The sequence below is a fragment of the Microcaecilia unicolor genome, chromosome 6 (assembly GCF_901765095.1).
Source record: "Microcaecilia unicolor chromosome 6, aMicUni1.1, whole genome shotgun sequence".
NCBI lineage: Eukaryota > Metazoa > Chordata > Amphibia > Gymnophiona > Siphonopidae > Microcaecilia > Microcaecilia unicolor.
The window spans coordinates 139173686-139198263 of NC_044036.1; the positions used below are offsets into that span (position 1 = coordinate 139173686).

The 24578-nt window shown below is 43.9% G+C and overlaps 1 protein-coding gene across 2 annotated transcripts in view; it reads right to left on the reverse strand.

Annotated features, from left to right (window-relative positions):
- IP6K2 (inositol hexakisphosphate kinase 2) overlaps window positions 1-17681 on the reverse strand; it is a 33895-nt gene extending 16214 nt beyond the window's left edge. The window contains exons 1-3 of one of the 2 annotated variants that reach the window (XM_030205199.1): window positions 17616-17681; window positions 4701-5005; window positions 2459-2681 (exon numbers count right to left, since the gene is read on the reverse strand). In XM_030205199.1, the coding sequence (XP_030061059.1) occupies window positions 2459-2681; window positions 4701-4902 (425 nt within the window). In that variant the 5' untranslated portion in view covers window positions 4903-5005; window positions 17616-17681. Of the gene's footprint in view, window positions 1-2458; window positions 2682-4700; window positions 5006-5077; window positions 5163-17615 lie in introns of those variants that run through there. The other variant, XM_030205200.1, reaches the window with a different exon arrangement.
- Window positions 17682-24578: the final 6897 nt, after the last annotated feature.

Consider the following 24578-nt stretch of genomic DNA (forward strand, 5'->3'; position numbering starts at 1 on the left):
CGGGATTTAGAGGCGTGGTCAGCAGACCAATGTTTCAGCCAAAGCCACCGCCGCGCAGAGACTGTCTGAGCCATGCCTTTAGCTGAGGCTCTCAAGACATCATACAGCAAGTCTGCCACATAGGCTAAGCCCGATTCCAGGGCTGGCCAATCATCCCTCAAGGAATGATCCGAGGGGGAAGCCCGCTGCACCATAGTCAGGCACGCCCTGGCCACATAGGAGCCGCAAACTGAGGCCTGCAAACTTAAAGCAGCCGCCTCAAAGGACGACCTTAAGGCCGCCTCCAATCTCCTGTCTTGGGCGTCCTTTAGGGCCGTGCCACCTTCCACCGGCAATGCCGTTTTCTTAGTCACCGCAGTGATTAAAGAATCCACGGTAGGCCACAGATAGGCCTCACGTTCACTCACAGCCAAAGGATAGAGGCGGGACATAGCCCTAGCCACTTTAAGGCTCGCTTCTGGGACATCCCATTGAGCCGAAATTAAGGTGTGCATGGCATCATGCACGTGGAAGGTTCTAGGCGGGCGCTTCGTCCCCAGCATAATGGCAGAGCCAACAGGGGCTGAGGGAGAGACGTCCTCCGGAGAGGAAATCTTCAAAGTGTCCATGGCCTGTAACAACAGGTTGGGCAAATCCTCTGGGCGAAAAAGCCGCGCTGCAGAGGGGTCATCCGCTCCATCCGAGCGGGGATCCGTCTCCTCCAAGGAATCCGCAAAGGACCGTTGGGAGACCTCAGACACGCTGCCCTCATCTACATCGGAGGAGACAAATTCCTCCAAGGCCTGGGAATCAACCCGAGGGCGTTTACCTCTGGGAACCTCAACCTCTTTACCAGACGAGGGAGCGGGGGCAGCGTTGTGCATGAGGAAGGCCTGATGCAGCAGCAAAACAAACTCGGGGGAGAAACCCCCCAGACTGTGCACTTCCGCAGCCTGGGCAACAGCCCTAGGCGCACTCTCAACCGGCGCTCGCAACAGCGGGGGAGAGGCCTGCTGCGCATCCAAAATGGCGTCCGGCGCGAAACTCCGCGAAGGAGCCGCGCGGGAAGAACGGCTCTTAACTTTAGCCGCTTCTGTGCCGTCGCCCAAATTAAGGGCGTTCATGGCATTAATGTCTCCAACCTCAAGGGCGGCCCAAGAAGAAGCCGTCCGAGCCGCGTGGCCGGCCAAAATGGCGGAGGCGAGGAGCGGGGGATGGGCGTTTATGGCGGGAAAAACCGCCACGCCGGAGGAAGGACCGGGACATTCATCGGTCACGAAACTGCCACCCAACAAGGGCGAATCAGGCTTTAAGACCCCCGCATCCCCTCTAGAAGCGCTCAAGCGACCCGGGGAGCGACCCTTTGCGCCCTCGCCCTCCGACGCCATGTGCCACGAGGAGAAGAATCGGGGAACCCCCGCCCGCTATAAAAAGGTAAAATTACCTGCTGTCCGCTCCGAGTTGTAACGACCTGGTGTCCCAGTGAGTAGCTGCAATAGACGCTTAAATAAACGTCGAAATAAACGCCTTTAAAGACGTTTAAAATTTTTTTTTTTTTTTTTTTTTTTTTTTTTTTTTTAACGGAGCCAGCGGGAGGGGGGAGAAAAGGAGGGACCTGGCACCACCAGGTTTGCACTTGCTCAAAAGAGCCCTCAACCCCAGGCACTCAACAAAACCTAAAAATTAGGCTTGGAGGCCTAGCCAGAGCTGCTGCTGCTGTGTGTGACCACCACCTGCTGAGATAGAGAACATACTGAGGAGTTTCCGGCAGCACATGACCACATATAGGGAGGCAAAAGTTTGCTCTCTATCTCCACCTGCTGGTAGATGGACACAACCCACCAGTCTATGGATTGATCAGCTTGATGATATGGAACAATTATTGACGTTAACTGGCACCAATTAAAATTTGCGTGCACATCTGGCTTTGCATTTTACTATAATGCTGTGTGTCTACATCCCATAGCGCGCAACCCAAAGGGGGCATGGCCATGTAAGAAGCCCAGGCAGTTCATGGTTCAAGGGCATTCCAAAAAGTTGCACACAGCAATAGAGTGAATGCAAGAAGCAGCGCAAAGCGCTATTTTTTTCCAGCACCTATTTTTGAGCATCATTTATAGAATTCTCCTCACAGACTGAGCACTCCTTCCTGATAGGGCATACATGCGTGATGCAGTGCACACTATGAGGCATATTTTCAAAGCACTTTGGGAGGCTAAGTTCCATAGGTTTCTATGGAACTTTGGGAGGCTAAGTGCTTTGAAAATATGCCTCAATGTGCAAATGGTGTACCCTCTTAACTGTGAATGGTATTTGTTTTTAACAACTGCCCATCCCTATCACTGATTCCATATGTAAAGAGCTTAACAGATTCTCTGGAACAAAAAGATCTACAGAACCAATTTGAACATCTTAATTATTTTGCAACAGAGGTATTTATTTATGAACTACTGGAACTTCATCAGTACTACAAACCTACCTTTTTACTTTCTCTTCTTTCCTGTGCTGTCTAACTCGCTCTTTGGTTATGTTATCATTTTCTAGCAAAACAGCTTTCTTATTAATCCATCGTGACACTTTACTTTTAGGTTCACAGTCAGAATTATCTACATTTTCCAAGTTGGACTGGTCCCCATTTAATGGATATGCTATTAAGCACAAGTTTCCATCTTCATCTTCCTCAAAGCTCACCGACACAACACCTGGGACAGCAAGAAAGGGGAGGGGGAAAGAAACCAATTAGAGATTACAGTGATGGCACATGAACATGCTTTGTGCAATATTATGCTTCAACAACATAATTATTTTATTATTTTGCTCTTACCCAGTCCTTAGTTTTTATCCTGCCACAGGCCAAAACTCATCTGTCAACCTAACAAATACCAAACCACCTGGACAGACACACATCTGACAAAGACAATTCATCATCAAGACACAAGCAATGTTGAGACCAGAGTCTTCTCCCTCTAATGCACGTGGGCAAAAAAGGACCAAATAATAACAGGAGACATTTTCAATTCAAAATGTTTATTCATCTTTTTATTTTTGATGAACTCATCTAGCCCTGAAAGCGATGTAAAACATTTCCTATTTACATTTTGCAGAGAAAAGTTATCCTGCACAAAAACATCAAAAACGCTTTTAAGTTTTGCACTACAGCAAAGCCAAAAGCATTCACCTCTCACCCAAACCTGGTGGCAGGTTAATAGCTTTCAAAATGTAAAGGAGAAGGTAAGAAGAGCCAAACAACAGAACAGCACAATACAACAAATACTAGTTGAAAGACCTCCCCTTTGAATCACCACGTTTGGTTGCAAGTCTGTTTTATTTTTTGAAGGATTGTTTTGTATGTTTCTTTTGTTTTTATTTATTTTTAATAAGAAACAAAAATTACTGATTTTAATTATGCAGTACTGTGAACAAAATACAAAAGAAAATCAGAATATGATACATAAAAACATGGTGAACCTTTTTTATTTTTTGTTTCTGTTCATGACAACAGTCTCTAGTGCAAAGCTTTGGATTTTGTAAAAGTCTCTGAGGTAGTGTATTTCTCCCAATACTGATATATATGACTGGTTCAGCTGTTATCGATGACATGCTGGTAAACTGGCAGAGTGGTTTTCTTTACAGTCCTTTAACTCTGCCTCTTTTTTTTTCCTTACAACAGTGTGCACAGTTCTTGCTGCTCTCATCACTGGGCCAGATGGGAGAGTTCTAGGCGATATACAGGCAGCAATGGGACATACAGTAGCTGGGAAGGGAGAACACAAGCCCTGCTGCCAAGTGCAAAAGAATGGCCTACAGGGGGGGGGGGGGGGGAGAAAGGGCGGGGGCAGCCACCTAGCAAAAGCTCCTTGGCTTTCTCCTGGAAAAAAAACAAGAGACCAAATCAGGCCTCCCCCCACCCCCCCCCACTATGAAAAGATACACTAAATACATGATATTACATAAACTATCACAGTTAGTGAATTTAAAAATGGTGACCTTTTCACTTTGTTTATAAAATGCTTAAAAAAGGTTACCTTTTAAAATAAAAAAAAAGAGAGAGAAAAACATTAAAACATTTTATAAATTAAAGTACCTTCAAACTATCCTAAGAAAAGCTAAGAATACTGCAATGTTCACAGAGCTCGAATTTCAACACCTACATACCATCTGACTCAGCTTCATGGCGATTATTTCATCCTTGCCTAGCTAATTTCCACGAAGTTTCATTTCCTTAAAGGCTGAAACAAACTGCAAACATTCTTTGTTGCTCTCTTGTGTGCTCATTTGTGGTGGTTAAAAGACAGTTGAGTTAAATCAAGTTTAAACAAAAACAAAGCCAAACTTTTATGTAATCTTAAATCAAGCAACCTTATCCAAATACCTGAAAGAAGGGTTAAAAGTAGAGAACACAAGAGAGAAAAAAAAAACATATGAATGCAATCCATATGACCGAGAACAATAATAATGTGTCAAACATCGGTCTCAATGGAAATCACTTACCCATTTATACTCGTGGGAGATACAAGGGTATCGTCAGCAGAGCTGCGCTACTCTAAAGCTGTTATTGTCAGCCCAGAGACCCACTGGCCAACATCTCACCCCTCGCATTCAAGAGCCTGCCCCTGATATGATAAAAGAAAAATCCTAAAATCTCTTCAACAATGAAGAGAGCTTTTTTGGAACAAACAGACTAGGAATATCCAGGAAACAATACACGGTTTAAATCTTACCTTTATACTGAGGTGTAAATCTACGTATTTCTGTGGGAAGAGTTTCATAAAACTGGTGCTCCCTTTGGATAAGAGGTTTACAGATAGTCTTGTCATTAAAACGAAGGACACACGAATGGCCCCCAACCTGATGGAGGAAAGGCTCGAGCAGAACTCCCTTTGCATAGTGTTCCACTTCCATGGCTCCGAATGCTGGGCTCATCCTTGTAGCACATTAGATTGAGCGAGCAGCAGTGGTAAAAACAGCACAAAGGCAGCACTTTTCAAACTATTTCTTTAAAGCAGCTTAGTCCAGTTCTGTGATTCTGTTAAAACAAACAAAATTCTCCACTAAGTAACTATGTTCAGTCTTTTTCATCCAACAGTGTCTTCCTTACATTCAGAGAGGAACAAAACCAAGCCAGTCGTCTTTCCCAGCAGAAACTCAAATGAGCCTGGGGAGCTTTGAGCACCAAGGCAAATAGAGTGATGTCACGCAGGAGAAGAAAAACAATCTCATTTTCTCCTCCCACTAAAGCTTTAGCCAATCCTCAAATGCACTTGGTAAAAATGCAAAGGCTGACACAAAAGGGAAACACTGCTGTTCTCAGCTGTTTTTGCTTTGCCAATTCTCAAAGCATATATTTTTTTTAAATCAACAACAACAAAAAAAAGTCACAATGCAAAAAGGGAGCTGAAATTCACTCCTTTCCATGATAATGTGAATGCAAAAACAGGTTTAAACTTTATTTTATCCTGTTCTCAACCAAACAGATTCATGTTTTGGTATCACTTGCTGTGAATCTGCAAAGCATCAAACAGATATTCAGAAGCTCCAGTGTTAACTAAATGATTCCAGTTTTCTCTCTTATGTGGGATAATTTTGTAGTTAGGCATGTTTGTGAGATATATACAACTCAAAAGAAGCAACAATGTGCCAATGGTTTTAACCTGAACTGGGATAGTACATACTGATGATGCCGTATAAATTTGGACCATGTTAAAATTATTTTCAAGACTTTTGTAATTTGAGTAATTACACTGCTGCTGCCTTCCACAAACCACAATTACAGTTGGAGTTGAAAATAATTTTACTTTTAACGCACAAAGCTTGTTTGCCAGTTTTCTATGGTTATAATCATAAGACTAAATTAACCAGATGAGGTTTAAAATTATAGAAAATTGTACCTACTCATATCAAAAATGAAAACCTCTGATCCTCGAAAGCAAAAATCGGACTTAAAAATCAACAGCACATTCTGAAATTAAGGCCATATAAAACTTAAGTTTAACCCAATATCCTAATGGGGAAGAGAAAAAGGGGCTATAACAGCAAGACTGGTGCACAAATGAGCTTCTTTACTAAGAAAACCAAGGCAGCATAATCAGAACGTTTCTTTATCAGCTCTTGCAGAATACCTACCTGCCTGCCCAGTTGCACACTATTTTACCCAGAAGAGGGCACTCTCGCTGCTTGTAATTAGAACAGACTGCAATGCTTCCAGTAAGAAGCTTTTATTTACAGGTAACTGCCTATGACTATGTGCTGCTCCCTCAGATGAACTGCTTCTCTTATTATGCAAGCAGAATGTGGGGAAAGCATTCTTTCCATCTCCACTATGTCTAAAATTTGGAAGGGAAGGCAGAGGGGCAGAGCAAATGGAGCAGTAACTAAATATTTGGTTGGTTTAGACAGAACAAAATGAAATGACTGAAATCTGACAGTGACATCTAAAGAATCGATTCTATAGTTAAACCACAGGATAGGCCTGACGCACAAAGACAGCCGTAAAATACGGCTGCCCCGGTAAAATGTAGCTACTTGTAAACAGTGAGAAATGCACAAAGGAGATTGCATGCAAATGAGCGGCACGGGTCCTCCTTTCTGCATCGCTCACTGTTTGTGACTCCTCAACCCCACCCACACCTCCCCCCATCTCCTGCCAGCTTGCTTACCAAGCCCCCCTGCAATTCAATTCGCCTGCTGATCCACCTGTGACACACCTGCCTCAATCCCCCAAATTCTTTTTTTAAAATGTCCCTAACCCCCTGCGGCCCTCCCACGACCCCCCCCCCCACCCCACCCCAATCTCTCTCTCTTTTTTTTTTTTAAATTTTCCCTGGTGATCCAGTAAACCAGACCCCTTCCCCGCACTGGGTGGGGCTAAACACCATATAAGAAGTTTTTTTTCTTATATGGTGCTAAGCCCACCCAGTGCATGCCGCTCTGTAAAAGGGACCCTTAATATAAAAAAAAAAAACATTAAAACAGCTCAAAATGACTTTACCCCAAGTAATCATTTTAAGACTTTATAAAACACATCGAAAGCAATATACTGTTTTGAGGATTATTTGCAACAAATAATACACTTCCAACAGTCTTGGGTGACCTAATTCTAAGAAAAGTCTAGATCTAGTGCTGCATAATATAAAACTTTATAGGGAACACTAAGGACATTTTAACAAGTTGCTGTACTAATATGCACTCTAGCACAAACTTGCCATCTTTTCCCTCACCAGGGAGAAATTCAATGAACGATACAACATAAAAGCATTCAATTTAAAAACAAATCTGTGTCAAGAAATGACACTTCAAACAAGAAAACATCCATCTGTCCTCTTGTGCTTCAAGTATGGGAAGCAAGAACTAAATTACATAGAATGTACCTCATCAGAAGCAGATAACTCAAATTCACACAGAAGTGATATCAATAGAAATCAAACAAAATAAAACATGGAAAAGAAAATAAGATGATACCTTTTTTATTGGACATAACTTAATACATTTCTTGATTAGCTTTCGAAGGTTGCCCTTCTTCCTCTCCTACACAGAAGTGAGAAATGCTTCTATATTAAGACTTCAAACAGATTAACAGTTTATTGCACAACTGACATTGATCAGAACATTCAGCTGGCTGCTGGACATGTACCACTGCCACAAAGCAGTAGTATTCAAGATGTACATTATTTGGGTGCTGAAAAAAGTCATACTGCTATGATTCTCTACTGTGCAGATGGATGACAGACTTCTTTTTGTCTGGCATCAATCATAACGCTACACTTTTCTGTTATACAAACTGTCATGTAAAATATTCTAAAATGCCTACATTTTAAAATACATCCTGCTGTCTGAAAGTTTGCTTAGTTATGTTGGTCAAGAATAAAACAATCCTTGCAGCGAGTTGCATTTTTAAAGCCATAGCAGTGGAAAACAGGCCTAGCTAAAGGCAGTATATATCAAACTTAAATAAACGTTAACAGAATTAATTTATTAGGATTTATTTACCACCTTTTTGAAGGAATTCACTCAAGGCGGTGTACAGTAAGAATAGATCAAACATGAGCAATAGACTATTACAGCAGTAAAAATATTCAAATAACAATACAATGTATGGCATAGTATACTTCTTACAATGCCAACATAATATGTAATAGAACATTTCAACTAACAGTGTAGGGCAGCATTTCCCAAACTGTGCGCCATGGCAAACTCACAGGGCTGCCACAGAGCGCAGATGGGAGTTCATACCAAGCGCCAGAACAAGTGTTGCAGCAAGGAGCAGGGAGTGCACCTCCCCCCCCCCCACACACAATAATGCCTATGAGTCTACGTGTAGCGGCATAGCGGCGCCAAAGTGAGCTACACATGCCTCCGGCAAGCTACCGATCACAGCTCAGCTGCGATTGGTCACGGAGCCTGTCTGGCTCTTAAAAGGGCGATCCTGATTGGAAAGCAAGAAGTAAGGCTCTTTGTTTTCCAATCAGGATCGCCCTTTTATGCACCAGACAGGCTCTATGACCAATCACAGCTGAGCTGTGATCGGTAGCTTTACAGTCATCTGTGTGATTCTGAGGAAGGCAGCTGATCTGAACAGACCACACATTATCAGGTAAGAATCCATAATTGGATGTGGAACAGATGTTTGTTTTGAAAATAATAAAAATGTAAATTGCAATGGGACTTTTAAACATTCTGGCAGGGTTTAGAAAGAGAGAGAACCTTATTTCACACCCACATACCTCCTACCCATCAGAGGCCGTATGCAGACCTCCAGATTAACCCCAGTACTGTTTCTCAGGCTTTGATGGATGTTTTTGAAGAACAAGCCAAGTTTTGCCCAAGCGACTGATGTAATATAAAAGGAATCATTTCAAATTACTTCTCATACAAAAAAAAAAAAAAAACGGAAAGACAGTAGGACAACCAGTAAGGTTTGGAACCATGGGTGGGAGATGAATACGGGATGGGGCTTTAGTCTTGTCACTAAGTTTGCATTGTAGATAATTCATGTTTTATATGTTCATAACTTTTGATTTGTATTTGGTTTGCTGTGAATTATAATTTTTATTGTACTTTTTAACTTGCTGTGTCCATTTGTTTTGGAGTAGGATAGTACAGATATGTGAAGAGAAATTAAATTTTACTCTGCAGTTCAATGGGGCTGTTATCAGTGCTGTGTACATATGTTTTGCTGTCTTTGGACAGGATTGTGGGGGTTAGAAACCTGTGTGGCAGGGGGAGGGGATAGATTGGCAGGGAGGTGTGGAGACCTGTGTGGCCAGGGAGGGGGGGCTGCGGCAAAAACTGCTCAGACACTAAGGGTGCCGTGAACCGAAAAAGTTTGGGAACCATTGGTGTCGGGCATAAGCAAACATGGAACATACAGATAGGTAAGAACGTAACATGAAACAGCACAAAAACTATACAGAGCAGCAACAGCCAACATGTCTCTCTTTCATCAACAGTCACTAAGATTATTAAAGGAGAAACTGACTCATAAGTACTGTCTTACTGGGAAAGACCGAAGGTCCATCAAGCCCAGCATCCTGTTTCCAACAGTGGCCAATCCAGGTCACAAGTACTTGGCAAGATCCCAAAAAAAGTACAATACATTTTATGCTGCTTATCCTAAGAAATAAGCAGTGGATTTTCCCCAACTCCATTTTAATAATGGTCTATGGGCGGTAGAACTAGAGGGCACGATATGAGATTGAAGGGGGGCAGACTCAAGAAAAATGTCAGGAAGTATTTTTTCACGGAGAGAGTGGTGGATGCTTGGAATGCTCTCCCACGGGAGGTGGTGGAGAGGAAAACGGTAACGGAATTCAAACATGCGTGGGATAAACATAAAGGAATCCTGTTCCGAGGGAATGGATCCTCAGAAGTTTAGCTGAGATCAGGTGGCAAAGCCGGTGGTGGGAGGAAGGGCTGGTGGTTGGGAGGCGAGGATATTGCTGGGCAGACTTATACGGTCTGTCCCAGAGCCGGTGGTTGGGAGGCAGGGATAGTGCTGGGCAGACTTATACGGTCTGTGCCCTGAAAATGACAGATACAAATCAAGGTAAGGTATACACAAAAAGTAGCACATATGAGTTTATCTTGCTGGGCAGACTGGATGGACCATGCAGGTCTTTTTTCTGCCATCATCTACTATGTTATGTTACTATTCCTTTAGGAAGCCATCCAAACCTTTTTCAAATCCCGCTAAGCTAACTGCTTTTACTAAGTTCTCTGGCAACGAATTACAGAATTTAATTACACGTTGAGTAAAGAAAAATTTTCTCCGATTCATTTTAAATTTACTACTACATTGTAGCTTCCTTGTGTGCCTCCTAGTATTTTTTTGAAAGAGTAAACAAGCAATTAACGTCTACCCATTCCATTCCACTCATTATTTTATAGACCTCTATCATATCTCCCCTCAGCCATCTTTTCTCCAAGCCGAAGAGCCCTAGCCACTTTAGCCTTTCCTCATAAGGAAGTCATCCCATCCCCTTTATCTTATTTGTCACCCTTCTCTCTACCTTTTCTAATTTCACTATATTTTTTTACGATGCAGAACTGAACACAATATTCAAGATGCAGTCACACCATGGAGCAATTCAAAGGCATTATAACATCCTCATTTTCGTTTTCCATTCCTTTCCTAATAAGACCTAACATTCTACTTGCTTTCTTAGCTGCCGTCGCACACTGAACAGAGGGTTTCAACGTATCATCAGCAAAGACGCCTAGATCCCTTTCCTGGTCGGTGACTCCTAAATGTGGAACCTTGCATTGCACAGTTATAATTTGGGCTCCTCTTTCCCACATGCATCACTTTGCACTTGCTCACAATAAACGTCATCTGCCATTTAGACGCCCAGTCTCATAAGGTCCTCTTGTAATCTTTCACTATCCTCCCGTGATTTAACAACTTTATGTTATCAGCACATTTAATTACCTCACTAGTTACTCCCATCTCTAGATCATTTATAAATATGTTAAAAAGCAGCGGCCCCAGCACAGACCCCTGGGGAAACCCTTCTCCATTGAGAATACTGACTATTTAACCATACTCTCTGTTTTCTATCTTTTAACCTGTTTTTAATCCACAATAGAATACTACTTCCTATCCCATGACTTTCCAATTTCCTCTGGAGTCTTTCATGAGGTACTTTGTCAAACTCTTTTTGAAAATCCAGATACACAATATCGACCCACTCACCTTTATCCACATGTTTGTTCACCCCTTCAAAGAAACATAATAGATTGGTCAGGTGAGATTTCCCTTCACTAAATCCATGTTGGCTTTAGTAACATAGTAACACGGTAGATGACGACAGATAAAGACCTGTACAGTCCATCCAGTCTGTCCAACAAGATAAAGTGTATGTGCTGCTTTATATGTATACCTGACCTTGATTTGTCCTTGCCATTTTCAGGGCACAGACCATAGAAATCTGCCATAAGTACATACCATACTGGGAAAAGACCAAAGGTCCATCGAGTCCAGCATCCTGTCCACGACAGCAGCTAATCCAGGACAAGGGCACCTGGCAAGCTTCCCAAACGTACATTCTATACATGTTATTCCTGGAATTGTGGATTTTTCCCAAGTCCATTTAGTAGTGGTTTATGGACTTGTCCTTTAGGAAACTGTCTAACCCCTTTTAAAACTCTGCTAAGATAACCGCCTAGCACTAGCTTTGCTTCCCAATTACTGGTGTTGCCACTCAATCTCCGCTAAGCTTCTATGGATCCACTCCTTCTGAACAGGATTCTTTTTTGTGTATCCCACGCATTTTTTAATTCTGTTACCTTTTTCATCTCCACCACCTCCCATGGGAGTGAGATGAAAACGGTAACAGAATTAAAAAATGAGGCTTTATCTCATTAATTCATGCTTTTGAGTTCTTTATAATAGTCTCTACTATTTTGCCCTGCACTGACATCAGGCTCACTGGTCTACAATTTCCCCGATCAAATCTGGCACCTTTTAAAAAAATTGGCATTACATTGGCCACCCTCCATTGTTTTTGGATAATAGTACGCCATCTTATTATTCTATCATTTTTATTTGGAATTAGTTTCACAACTTTTTCAGTAACAGCTCAAGGTGAGTTATATTCAGGTACAATATAGCATTTCATGTGTCCCCCCACCCCCCCCCCCCCCCCCCCCCCCCCCGAAAGCTCACAATTTAAGTTTACACCTGAGGCAATGGAAGATTAAGGGTCTCTTTTACAAAGCCACGCTAGCAATTCATGTGTGGTAAATGAGAGGAAAACCATTCAATTCCTATGGGCTTCCTCTCAGTAGCCAAACAGAAATCGCTATAAAAGAGGCCCTAAATGACTTGCCAGGTTTAAGACTTGATGCTGCTCTTTGAGATTTTGGGCTTCTCTGGTTGTCAGCCCAGTGCTCTAACAACTAGGCTACTCTTCCACCCCTTTCCTTTCTTGACTGCAAATTTTGAATTTTTTTCCTACTTATTTTGGAATGATATCTAAAAGGTGTTTTGTATGTCAAAATTGTAGTCTAATGACTCCTATGAATACTAACAACTTTTATCTACACACTCACAGAATCACTTCAGCTATCTACACACACACACACGTATATACACGTGTGTGGGGGGGGGTGAGGATAAAGCATTCGATATACCACCTTTCTATGGTACAACCAAAGTAGTTTACATAATTAATATATGAAGGTACTTTAGCATTTACTGGGAAGAAACAATAGGTCTAGTTGTGCCCAGGACAGGAGCACCTGAATCCTTACGCTACATCCAGGATGAGATTTTAAAAGCATTTTTCAGTGTCAAAAAAATGAAATCCTGGCTTAGCAGTACAGGTCCATGTTTTCTGGTAGTAATCCAGAGTAGAAAAAAAATGCCATAATCCTACAGAATTGGCAATTTTGTTACTACTACTAATGTGTTCACAGTAGTACAATATGACAGAAATCAATTGACTATTTTAAGAAAGACAATTTCCCTGGCACCTTAGTTAAATAACCGTTTTATTATTATTTTTCATTTTTATTCACGGCTTTTGCTTTACCTCCCCAGTCCCTACTCTTCACTTTACTCGGCGAAGACTTAACCCTACTGGAGCAGCATCTACCCAGCCATCATCATCAGCTGCTCTTCCTCAGTCCAAGCTAGCAGTAGGTACCAGGTGCCACATTTTAGGCACCCAAGGAACCTGGATTCTGGGAGATTTTCTAGTCCTGAATATGAATACTAAAATTTTTAAAACATGTAAAATTGTATTCAAATACCTTTGCTACAGCAATAACATGGGACTAACAAACAGCACTGGAATTTGAGTTATGGCTGCTACATCAGCCAGAATACACACTGTTCCGCACTGTTATGACATCACAAATGACAATTCTATAGCATCACAACAGACTTATGCGACACATAAGGTGGTTAACATTTTTCCTGTTCAGAAACCAAATACAACTCAGGAGTCCAGAATCATAGCATAAAACAATTTTTTTCATCCCATTGCAACATACTATGACTTTAAAACAATGTTAACCTTGAGTAATTGAATTTTGTAATAAATGGAAGAATCCTGGCAGTGCATATTTCCTCTGCAATCTTTGCATGATACAGCAATGGAAAATTTTTGTATCTTTAGAAAAACAGAGGTGCTGAGCTACATGCTGGGTTGCCTGGATACCAAAGGCACTTGCAGTCAGCAGAGTAAAACCAATGCATCAAGTAAGTATCATCAACGAAAACAGCTGTCAGATAACAGCCCAGCCAGGGACATTTTTTGCTTAACATTTAACAACTTTTTTCACCTGTAAGACAAGCATTTTCTTTATAGTTTTCATTTGCTAGGGTTCCTATGATAAATGGAAGCACAGAATTCTACCAAATGTGCATGCTGTGCTGCAACAATAAAAGATGATAATGGGGAAGGACAAATAATAACTTTTACTTGCTTTAATATAACGACACACTTCTCAAACTGTTATCTGATATGACCCCAATTCAAGTGACACCCAGATGATGATGATGAAAACAAAACAGACTTCCACTCACAGACCCTTCCTTATCCCGACAGGCAGTAGCAGCAATTAGCATAAGATCCCACGAGTTTCAGTGTGGGCTCACAGACCCTAGCACTCCACATGGCTTCCCCATGTAACGGGAAGCCCAGAATAGAAGAAGCATGGCCTGTGACTGTTCACTAACTCACAAGACCTATGCTGCTGCCCCTACTAGACCTGTCCCAACTCACAGTGTTTAGAATCACTTTTATTTAAAGCATTTTTGCTTCAGTTATAAATAAAGTTCACATCAAATTCAAATTGTTAGCAGCTGTTAGAAGGTCACAAACTGCAATAACAAACACAGACAACACATTCCAGGCTCCTCAAAAGAATAAAACATCTACACTACTGTGCTCCTTCAAGGCAAATCTGCTGCTTCAAACAAACTATAAAAACAATAACTATTTCCATGACAAAGTTGAAATTTAAGCTTAGCTGTTATTTTCCTTTCCTTGAGTCCTGTCAGACCATACCAAATGAACGAGTTATGTCGCTCTACCAACAGAGACAGGGAGAAAAAAAAGAGACTTCACTCCATGTAGTGGAGCCTAGTGGTTAGTGCAGCAGACTTTGATCCTGGGGAACTAGGTTCGATTCCCACTGCAGATCCTTGTGACTCTGGGCAAGTCACTTAAGCCTCCACTGCCCCAGGTACAAATAAGTACCTGTATATACTATGTAAACCACTTTGAATGTAGTTGGAAAATCCACAGAGAGGCAGTATACCAAGTCCCTTTCCCTTTTAGGAACACATATCTGCAATATCTGCTACAGACAGAAATACTGAAGAGCTAAAGGCAGCACCAGTCCCTTTTTTTTACTCTGGCAAGGGGTCATAACCGATCTGTCAGAAATGGTCTGGCATGGACAATAAGGAAATGATACTCTCTTTACAGTCAGGAAAACAAACATACTTTTGCTTACACAAACATGAAAGGATGATACATCCATTCGTAGGAATATTTGTACAAACCACAAAAATCTTAAAAACATATGCAATGAAATATTCTTTTAAAACATGGCACCACATTTTCTTCTAAAATCTTAGAATTAATATGTACAACTGAAGCACCTTGAAAAGTGCAGATGTAATTACTTTACATATGCTACAATGGGTAAACAAAACTAAGCTGCAAAAGTGTACACATGACATCTTATACTAAAAAGATATCTTTGCTTTGCAAATTTGAAATGGTGCCCTGTAATGAATAAAATATCTGGTATTTTAAAATACCACAGAATAAAATAAAACATAGAAAAGAAAATAAGAAGATACCTTTTTTTATTAGCTTTCAAAAGTAGCATCTCTTCATCAGATCAGAAATAAGCAAATTTTGATAAGTAACAGCATATACAAGTGAAACATCAAAGTATTTCAGTGACAGTCTGAAAGGATGAGGGAGGGGTGGGTTAGGTGAGGGACTGGGAAATATGCAAGGTGATAAAAGGGTGACAAAGCAGTGGAATTTCATGGTTTATAATGGGCTAGAAAACCCAGATCTTTGTTAAATCCTGTCTGGTGGGTGTCAAAATATTTAATCATTTTGACTTCAAAGGTCTTGCGTTCTTGTATCGTTTTAAAGTATCCTTTCAGTATTCTTACCATATCATCATTGGTACAGTGTTCTGATTTTGTAAAGTGCTGTCCCAAAGAAGTAACATCTTATTTTCTTTTCTATGTTTTATTTATTCTATTTCTATTGATTACCTTTAAAAGTGGACACAGATATGACACCTCTCTATTCAAAAATTAATCACAAAGCACATATGTAATACATTATTTACCCATTCTGTAGTTATTTTAAACACATTAATAAGTATTTTATACATACCAACATTGTACTTGGCATTGACTCTTTTAAAAAGGTCTTCATTTTAATTCACATTTTCATCTGAATAAAACCAAGTAAAACTACACAACAAAAACAAAGCTAAAAGTCTGTACATTTTCAGATGTCATTTGGAGAATTAAGGAAAGGGGAAATGTTTTGTGACCTTGACAGCACATTACAAGGTACAGATCTGTAGCACGCTAAGGACAGACACATCTACAAAATCTAAAAGCAAGAGGCAGTGATATGGTATTGCCTCACAGTTACACAGTCTGCTGTACTGCCTTGCTTTCACTTCTAAACACTGTTATTAGAACAAGGGAAAGTAATAATTGGGGAAAAAAAAGAGAAATAGATAATAAAATTCCAATGTCCATTTTGGATAGACCCACAAAATCCTCCATTTTGTAAACACTCCTTTTCCAAATGTTAAAGAAACATGGCACACTGAATATCTTCATATTTTTAAAGAGAATATTTGTTAATCTTACCTAATGTAACAGTTACACCCCACTATAGCAAAATGAGCCATCCTCACATCCAACAACCACCAACACAAAAGAGTGCATTTCTATACTTTTACTTCATTTTTTTAAACATTACATCACAAAATCTAGTCTACCACACTGGTTTATGACATCATGAGCCCACAAGTTTATACCAATATATATATTTTTTTTTCTGTACTAAACAAATTATTAAAACATTCACAAGTTGCATAAAAAAGTGCAAAGGTATTACATCCTAATTAGCTAGATATTCAAAAATTATTGCTGCATCTTTTGAAGCGGACAATTACAGTATCAGATGCAGCAAGTGAGAAACTGAAAACACAGGATTAAAACAACAACGCTGCCCTTCCTTTATTTTTTGTGAATTGTTTATACTAAAAGGCAACCCAATACTAGCAAACCTAGTTCAGGTTTCTAGGTGAAGTCCTTGAAATAAGACAGTGCAAGTGTGTGAAAAGGAAGGGGGAGGTGGAAAGCATGAGAAACCTTGAATAAGAAAGGCAAAAAGAACAAACAAGGTTCTTTGTCTTCGTTATTTACTATTTGATAAAACCTGGCCTTTGCAGGAACCACCAATCAATGCCAGATAAGTATAGAGTTCAATACACACAATTAAGGAACTATGGGGGCAGATTAAAGGCCGAGGGGGATTACTCATCAGTGCGCTGATCAAGGACCACCTAAGAGTTTCGCACGGACAGATTTGTGGTTTCCAGCTCTACAGTCTGCCCCTCCCAACAAACGTGCAGGAACTATCGACTCGGATGTTCAGGGGGGAGGGGGGGGGTTAACTCTAGAAGCCAGTCAAGAAATAAGTTAAATTGGTCCAATATAAAGGCATCACCGTATTATCATCTCTTTATTGACCTTCAGTTCCGCGCGACTCACGCGTAAAACTTCCCAACAGGCCCAGATCGGGTAAATAAAATGCTTAAAAAAAAATCTGCCGATTGCGGTTTTTTCTTTTTCTTGTTTGTATAAATGAAAAAAATAAATAAAGCCCAGCAATCGGCGAAATCAAAGCAGAGAAGGGAAAATCCCCGAGGGCGGAGAGCACTGGGCAGCGTTCAGAAGCTGCGATAGCGCAGCCGCATATTCCACACGGCAGAGGACATGTTTTTGCACAGCTTCACGTACATTTTTCACACCGTTGTCGAGGCGCTCCGAGTACAAAACTATTATAATCAGAGCGCAACAACGGAACGAACCGCTAAGAGGGGTTACGGTCCTCGAAAAACATCAAATTACCAATTACCTGGTAAATGCTTTTTAGCGCTCCTGAGCCGCTTCGTCTCTTTTGTCTCACTGAAGCCAAAATGGCGGACAGCTCTCTTCGCCCTGGCCTCGATTTCATGCCAGCCCTCCCATTGGCTAGTGTCGGAACGCGCCTTGTGATTGGGGGGAGGCGGCTGTTGGGAGCCGGCACTGTTGCTAAGGGACCAACTGTCCTGGATCCAGGCCCGAGGAGGCAAGGTGAGATGAGGAGTCAGTGCCATAAAAGTTTATTTGCTTTCCCGCCTCGCACCGAAAAATGGCCTGCAATGTTGTAGGTGCATGTATTGTACACACACAGATCCATTTTTCAGGGCACCTGCAAAAAAGGCCCCTTTTTTTTAAACCAAAAATGGACATGCAGCAAAATAAAAATTGGCACGTGTCCTTTTTGGGCCTGAGACCTTACCGCCATCCATTGACTTGGCGGTAAGGTCTCACGCGTTAACTGGGTGGTAATCGTCAGCGTACACTGCCGATAGAAATGATAAGTAGTAGTAGTAGCTCCACGCAGTAGAAAATAAAAAATATTTTCTGCCACGTGTATCGGACGTGCATAAAAAATGGAATTACCACCCGGGGCACGCAGTAGCAGGGCGATAGTTCTAAACTGGTGCATATTGGACACGTGTACGCACCTGCATGCCTTAGTGAAAGGGCCCCCCCCCCCCCCCCAGTGATGTGCCAGAAGAGCTTCACTTCTTTTTGACCGAATATTGCTTAAATGCTCTGCTGTTCTGATGTGTGGAGTATACCCTGTAGAATACAGTTCACAAGGGCATTTAATCTAGTAAACCACTTGAGAAGTTGTACAATCTGTGTATTGTTGAAGTTCAAAAAACGCATTAGTATGTGGTATTTTGACTGTATTTGTTTCCCATGCCATGTTCTTCAAGTGAATCTACCACGAGGGAGAAATAAAGCAAATAATCTTTTACGGAAGGAACAAATGTACAAATGGGATACTGTTGAACCCTCAAAAATCAAAAACACTGGAGAACAAAAATACCCAATGACACTAATACTAATCAATTTGCTCTAGACAACAGCCAAGAAAATTGCCGGTTAATAACCTATTAAAAAATAGAAACCTCAACTACCAGGGAGGCCTACAAAGATGGCCTTCCCTTAAATGGCTTTTATCACAGGTTTCACAAAATCCTCTGAAATAAGCCACAATAGAAAACTCCTACAAGGAGAAAAAACTATTGTAGCCACACAAAAAAAAAGAGGAAATTATGTAACAAAATTGCACTCGTACAATATTCCATTAGGTTAATGTCATACCTATACTGAAAATATTATAACTATACTAGTAAAATAAAGCCCATTTCTCATTGAAATGAAACGAGCGCTAGCAAGGTAATCACCTTCTGCCATTAATGTTTTTAAGGGAAGTTCCAGCATCCCCCCTCCCTCCCTCCCAATTCCAGGGTCCCTCCCTTCTTCCCAGTTCCAGGATCCCCCCTCCCTCCCTCCCAGTTCCAGGGTCCCCCCTCCCTTCTTCCCAGTTCCAGGGTTGTCGTCCCTCCCTCCCTCCCTACCAGTTCCAGGCCCCCTCCCTCTGAATTTAAAAGTCATCCTGCTGATGACACAAAATTATTCAAAGTCGTTAAATCGCAGGAGACTGGGAGACTGGGCGTCTAAATGGCAGATGACTTTTAATGTGAGCAAGTGCAAAGTGATGCATGTGGGAAAGAGGAACCCGAATTATAGCTACGTCATGCAAGGTTCCACGTTAGGATAGACCAAGAAAAGGATCTAGGTGTCGTCGTTGGTGATACGTTGAAACCTTCTGCTCAGTGTGCTGCTGCGGCTAAGAAAACAAATAGAATTTTAGGTATTATTAGGAAAGGAATGGAAAACAAAAATGAGGATGTTATAATACCTTTGTATCGCTCCATGGTGTGACCGCATCTCGAATATTGTGTTCAATTCTGGTCGCCGCATCTCAAAAAAGATATAGTGGAATTAGAAAAGGTGCAGAGAAGGGCAACGAAAATGATAAAGGGGATGGGACGACTTCCCTATGAGGAAAGGCTAAAGCGGCTAGGGCTCTTCAGTTTGGAGAAAAGGTGGCTGAGGGGAGATATGATAGAGGTCTATAAAATAATGAGTGGAGTTGAACGGGTAGATGTGAAGTGTCTGTTTATGCTTTCCAAAAATACTAGGACTAGGTGGCATGCGATGAAGCTACAATGTAGTAAATGTAAAACGAATCAAAAAAAATGTTTCTTCACTCAACGTGTAATTAAACTCTGGAATTTCCTTGTCATCAAGCAGATGCAGCCATTACAGATGGGTTGTGTCCATCAACCAGCAGAGGGAGATAGAGAGCACACTTTTTTCAGTGCCTCATACCAGCTTGCTCCACTGCCTCTCTTCAGTATTCTCTATCTCCCCTAGCAGAGTGGCTGCAGCTTCTTCGAGCTCCATCTAAAATCTGCCTGGAGGTTGCTCCTGTGCTTTTGCCAGTTGTTAGCAGGGGTGTTGAAGGCCATAGCAGCTTCACTTTAAAGGCACATAGGTTCGGCCTTTCCCTGCCTTACCCATACCTCCGTGGATGTGGACACATTGCTTAGCTTTCCCTGTCCTTCCCCACCAACAGTGGATGCAGGCACATAGGTTCGCCCTTTCCCTGCCTTTCCCACTCACCTGAGCCTCCGGAGTTCTATTTACCTCTGCTTTCCTCACAGCGTTAAAAAAAAAAAAGCGCTTAGACGCTGGAACAGAGGTTTTTCCTTGCCTTTTTCTGTGGGACCGGAGCTGTGATACTCGGTCCAGTGAGGTAAGAGTGTTTTCTGACTCCTCCAGGGTGGGCCCGCGATCGGGACGATTTTGGCGCGAACCGCCATTTTGAATTTTACCGCTGTTTTTGGCGATGGCTGCGGAGACAGTAAAGCGCTGTTCCAAGTGTGGCAAGCGCAGATCAGCAGCGAGGCTCTGTAAATCGTGCTGTACAGACGTTAGAGCCGGCCCGAGCATGGCGAGCGACGATTCTTCACGCTCTGAGCTGGCAGCGGGCACCATTTTGAATTCACCACATGGCGCGACCTCCACTGAGACGGAGAGTCCTGAGCCCGGGGGGAGGATATGGGAGCTACTAGCCCTGGCAGAGATCCGGGTGCCCAGGTGAGTTTTTCTCCCCTGATTTTGTCTTATTAATGCATAAAGCATACGTGTTTAAAAGAGCTCTCCCCCAAAGCCCGGCATGGGCCTATTCTAATGCCCCCCCCCCCCCGGTGGATTCTAGCCTGGGTATGCCCTCTGAGGCGTTATTCCCTGATAATTGGCAGAATATGAAGCGCAGAAGGGCTCATTCCCCTTCAGAGAGTGCTGCACCTCCATTTTCCCCCCCGTGGTCGGGCTGCGAGGATTCAGAGGACTCTGGCAGGCCTTCATGGTCTGAGGAGCCAGAGTCTGGTGCAGAAGTGACTCAGGATCTGGACGATCCCTCTACGGTGAGGATTTTCCACCGTGATGAGCTGCCAGCGCTTATTTCTGATGCCCTGCAGGCTCCCTCTATTGAGGACCCTGCCAGTGGCACAGCCTCCTCTGTGAATCCTAGGATGGCTAGTACCAAAAAGCCTGCTCGAGCCTTTCCTTTGCATGACTCCATCCAAGAGCTTATTTCGGCTCAATGGGCTGACCCCGAGGGACCTTTGAAAGTTTCCAGGGCTATGGGGCAATTATACCCTCTGAGTGAGGAGCATATGGCTCGCTTTGCTATGCCTAAAGTGGATGCCCTAGTCACAGCTGTGACAAAGAGAACTACCCTCCCTGTTGAAGGAGGTATTGCCCTGAAGGATATTCAAGACCGTAGACTGGAATCAGCACTTAAACGGTCATTTGAAATTGCAGGTCTCACTATTCGGGCGTCTGCATGCAGTTGTTATGCTGCTAGAGCCTGCCTGCCTTGGTTGCAACAGGCAGTGGAACAGCCCGGTGATGGAGCGGAGCCCTTTTCAGATGTGGCTCCGCGGATGGAGTCGGCCTTGTCCTTTCTTGCTGACGCCCTTTATGATATTGTCAGAGCTTTGGCTAAACACATGGCAGTAGCAGTGGCGGCTCGCCGTCTTCTTTGGCTACGGCATTGGGCGGCGGACATGGCCTCTAAGCAAAGGTTGGTGAAGTTGCCCTTTCAAGGCCTTCTCCTGTTTGGTGAGGAGTTGGAGAAAATTGTGAAGGGCCTGGGTGAGGCTAAACCCCAGCGCTTGCCCGAAGATAGGCCTCGGCCTTCCTCTAAGGGTGCGGCGGTCCACTCCTCTTACAGACCTCGCTTCCGTGAAGCTCGAAGGTACCGCCCGGGGCGTTCTGCTGGGTTCACTTCTCGTGCCCGTTTTAAGCAGAGGAACTCCTTTCGCTCGGACAAACGTTCCACAGCCACTGGCTCAAGGCCTGGAGTTCAGGGGCGACCCTCTCAATGATGGTGCGCCGGCCCTCTCCTCGAGTCCTGTCATCGGAGGACGTCTTTCCCTCTTTGCCGAGGAGTGGGCCAACATTTCCTCAGATCAGTGGGTCTTGGACCTGATCAGAGACGGTTACAGAATAGAATTCGACGCCCCTGTAAGAGACGTGTTTGTGGAGTCCCGATGCGATTCTGCCGCCAAACGGGCGGCGGTAGAGGAGACTTTACAAGGTCTGATTCAGATAGGGGCCGTGTCCCCGGTACCTCCCGCCGAACATGGCTGCGGCCGCTACTCCATCTACTTTGTGGTGCCGCGAAAAGGAGGGTCTTTTCGCCCTATTCTGGACTTAAAAGAATTAAACAAGTCCCTGAGAGTGCGGCATTTTCACATGGAAACCCTGCACTCCGTCATTGCGGTGATACAGCCAGGAGAGTTTCTCACGTCTCTGGACCTGAAAGAAGCTTACTTGCACATTCCAATTTGGCCCCCGCACCAGACGTTTCTGAGGTTTGCGGTGATGGGAAAGCATTTCCAGTTCCGGGCCTTGCCTTTTGGCCTCACCACAGCTCCCCGCACCTTTTCGAAGGTTATGGTGGTAGTAGCTGCCTTTCTAAGGCGAGAGGGTATTCGGGTTCACCCGTACCTGGACGACTGACTCATTCGAGCAAACTCTGCTGCAGAGAGTCAGCATGTAACAGCCAGAGTGGTCTCAGTACTTCAATCTCTGGGTTGGGTCATCAATTTGGCCAAAAGTCACCTGACCCCCTCGCAGTCTCTAGAATATTTGGGGGCCAGGTTCGACACAGCCTTGGGGTATGTGTACCTACCCGAGCAAAGGCGGTGCAAGCTTCAGAATCAGGTCCGTCTGCTCCTGAGGATGCCCCGCCCGCGAGCTTGGGACATTGTCCAGCTGCTTGGATAGATGACGGCCACCATGGAACTGGTGCCCTGGGCGAGAGCGCACCTGAGACCTCTACAGTATGCTCTACTCCAAAGATGGTCTCCAGTATCTCAGGATTACCAATGCAGACTCTCTTGGCTCCCTGCGGCCCGACTCAGCATGGAGTGGTGGCTCTCAGACAGCATGCTGCGGCGAGGAATGCCGCTGGTGCTCCCCGATTGGTGCCTAGTGGTGACAGATGCCAGTCTGAAAGGCTGGGGCACACCTTGCATGGGGAAGCATGCCCAGGGTCTATGGACACCCGAGGAGTCGGAGTGGTCCATCAACCGCCTAGAGTTGAAAGCGGTGTTTCAGGCGCTTCTGGCCTTTCAAGTGACCCTGGAAGGATTGGCTGTCAGAGTGATGTCGGACAACACGACAGCAGTGGCCTACATAAATCAACAAGGCGGCACTCAGTGCAGAGCTCTAGCCGCGCAGGCTGAACAAATTTGCCACTGGGCCGAGCTGCATCTACAGTTTCTGTCGGCAGCTCACATTGCAGGTCAGAGCAACGTGCAAGCCGATTATCTAAGCAGGCATCAGATCGATCCAGCGGAGTGGGAACTTGCAGACGAAGTGTTCCTGTAGATATGTGCCAAGTGGGGCAAGCCCGTGATGGATCTAATGGCGACAAGCACCAATGCCAAAGTCCTGTGCTTCGTCAGCAGACGGAGAGATCCTCGCGCGGCGGGGTTGGATGCCTTGGCTCAACCCTGGCCTCCGGGCCTACTGTTTGTGTTCCCTCCGTGGCCCTTGATAGGGTGAGTGCTCCTGCGGATTCGGCTGCATCCAGGAGAAGTGGTTCTCGTCGCCCCGGATTGGCCCAGGAGGCCTTGGTATGCGGACCTCCGACAGATGCTCGTAGAGGATCCCCTTCAGTTACCTCTGGTTCCCAACCTGTTGTCACAGGGTCCGGTGACCATGGAGGACGCCGGCCGATTTGGTCTTATGGCCTGGCGATTGAAAGGGCGCAATTGAGAGGCAGAGGCTATTCCAATAAAGTAATTACCACTCTCCTGCAAGCTCGCAAGCGTTCCACTTCCGTGGCTTATGCCAGGATTTAGCGCCAGTTTGAATTCTGGTGTGCTTCCAGAGAGATCACACCCCTGCGGGCTCCTGTCTTGCCGATTCTGGACTTTTTGCAGGATGGTGTACAAAAAGGCTTGGCCTATAATTCCCTGCGGGTGCAAGTGGCAGCGTTGGCCTCCCTGCGTGGCAAGGTTGAAGGCGTGTCTTTAGCTGCTCATCCGGATGTGGCACGGTTTCTTAGAGGGGTGCTTTGGCTCTGTCCTCCCGTGCGTGCACCTTGTCCAGCTTGGAACCTGGGGCTAGTGCTGAAGGCCCTTCAGGGTGCTCCCTTTGAACCGCTTCGGTGTGCTTCAGAGAAAGATTTGACACTGAAGGTCGTCTTGTTAGTGGCCATTACTTCGGCGAGACGGGTGTCAGAGCTACAGGCGCTGTCCTGTAGAGACCCTTCTCTGCAGTTTTCAGAGTCCGGGGTCACGGTTCGGACCGTGCCTTCCTTCTTGCCTAAGGTGGTTTCAGCGTTTCACCTAAACCAACCTATTTTCTTGCCCTCCTTTGTCGAGGAGGAGTT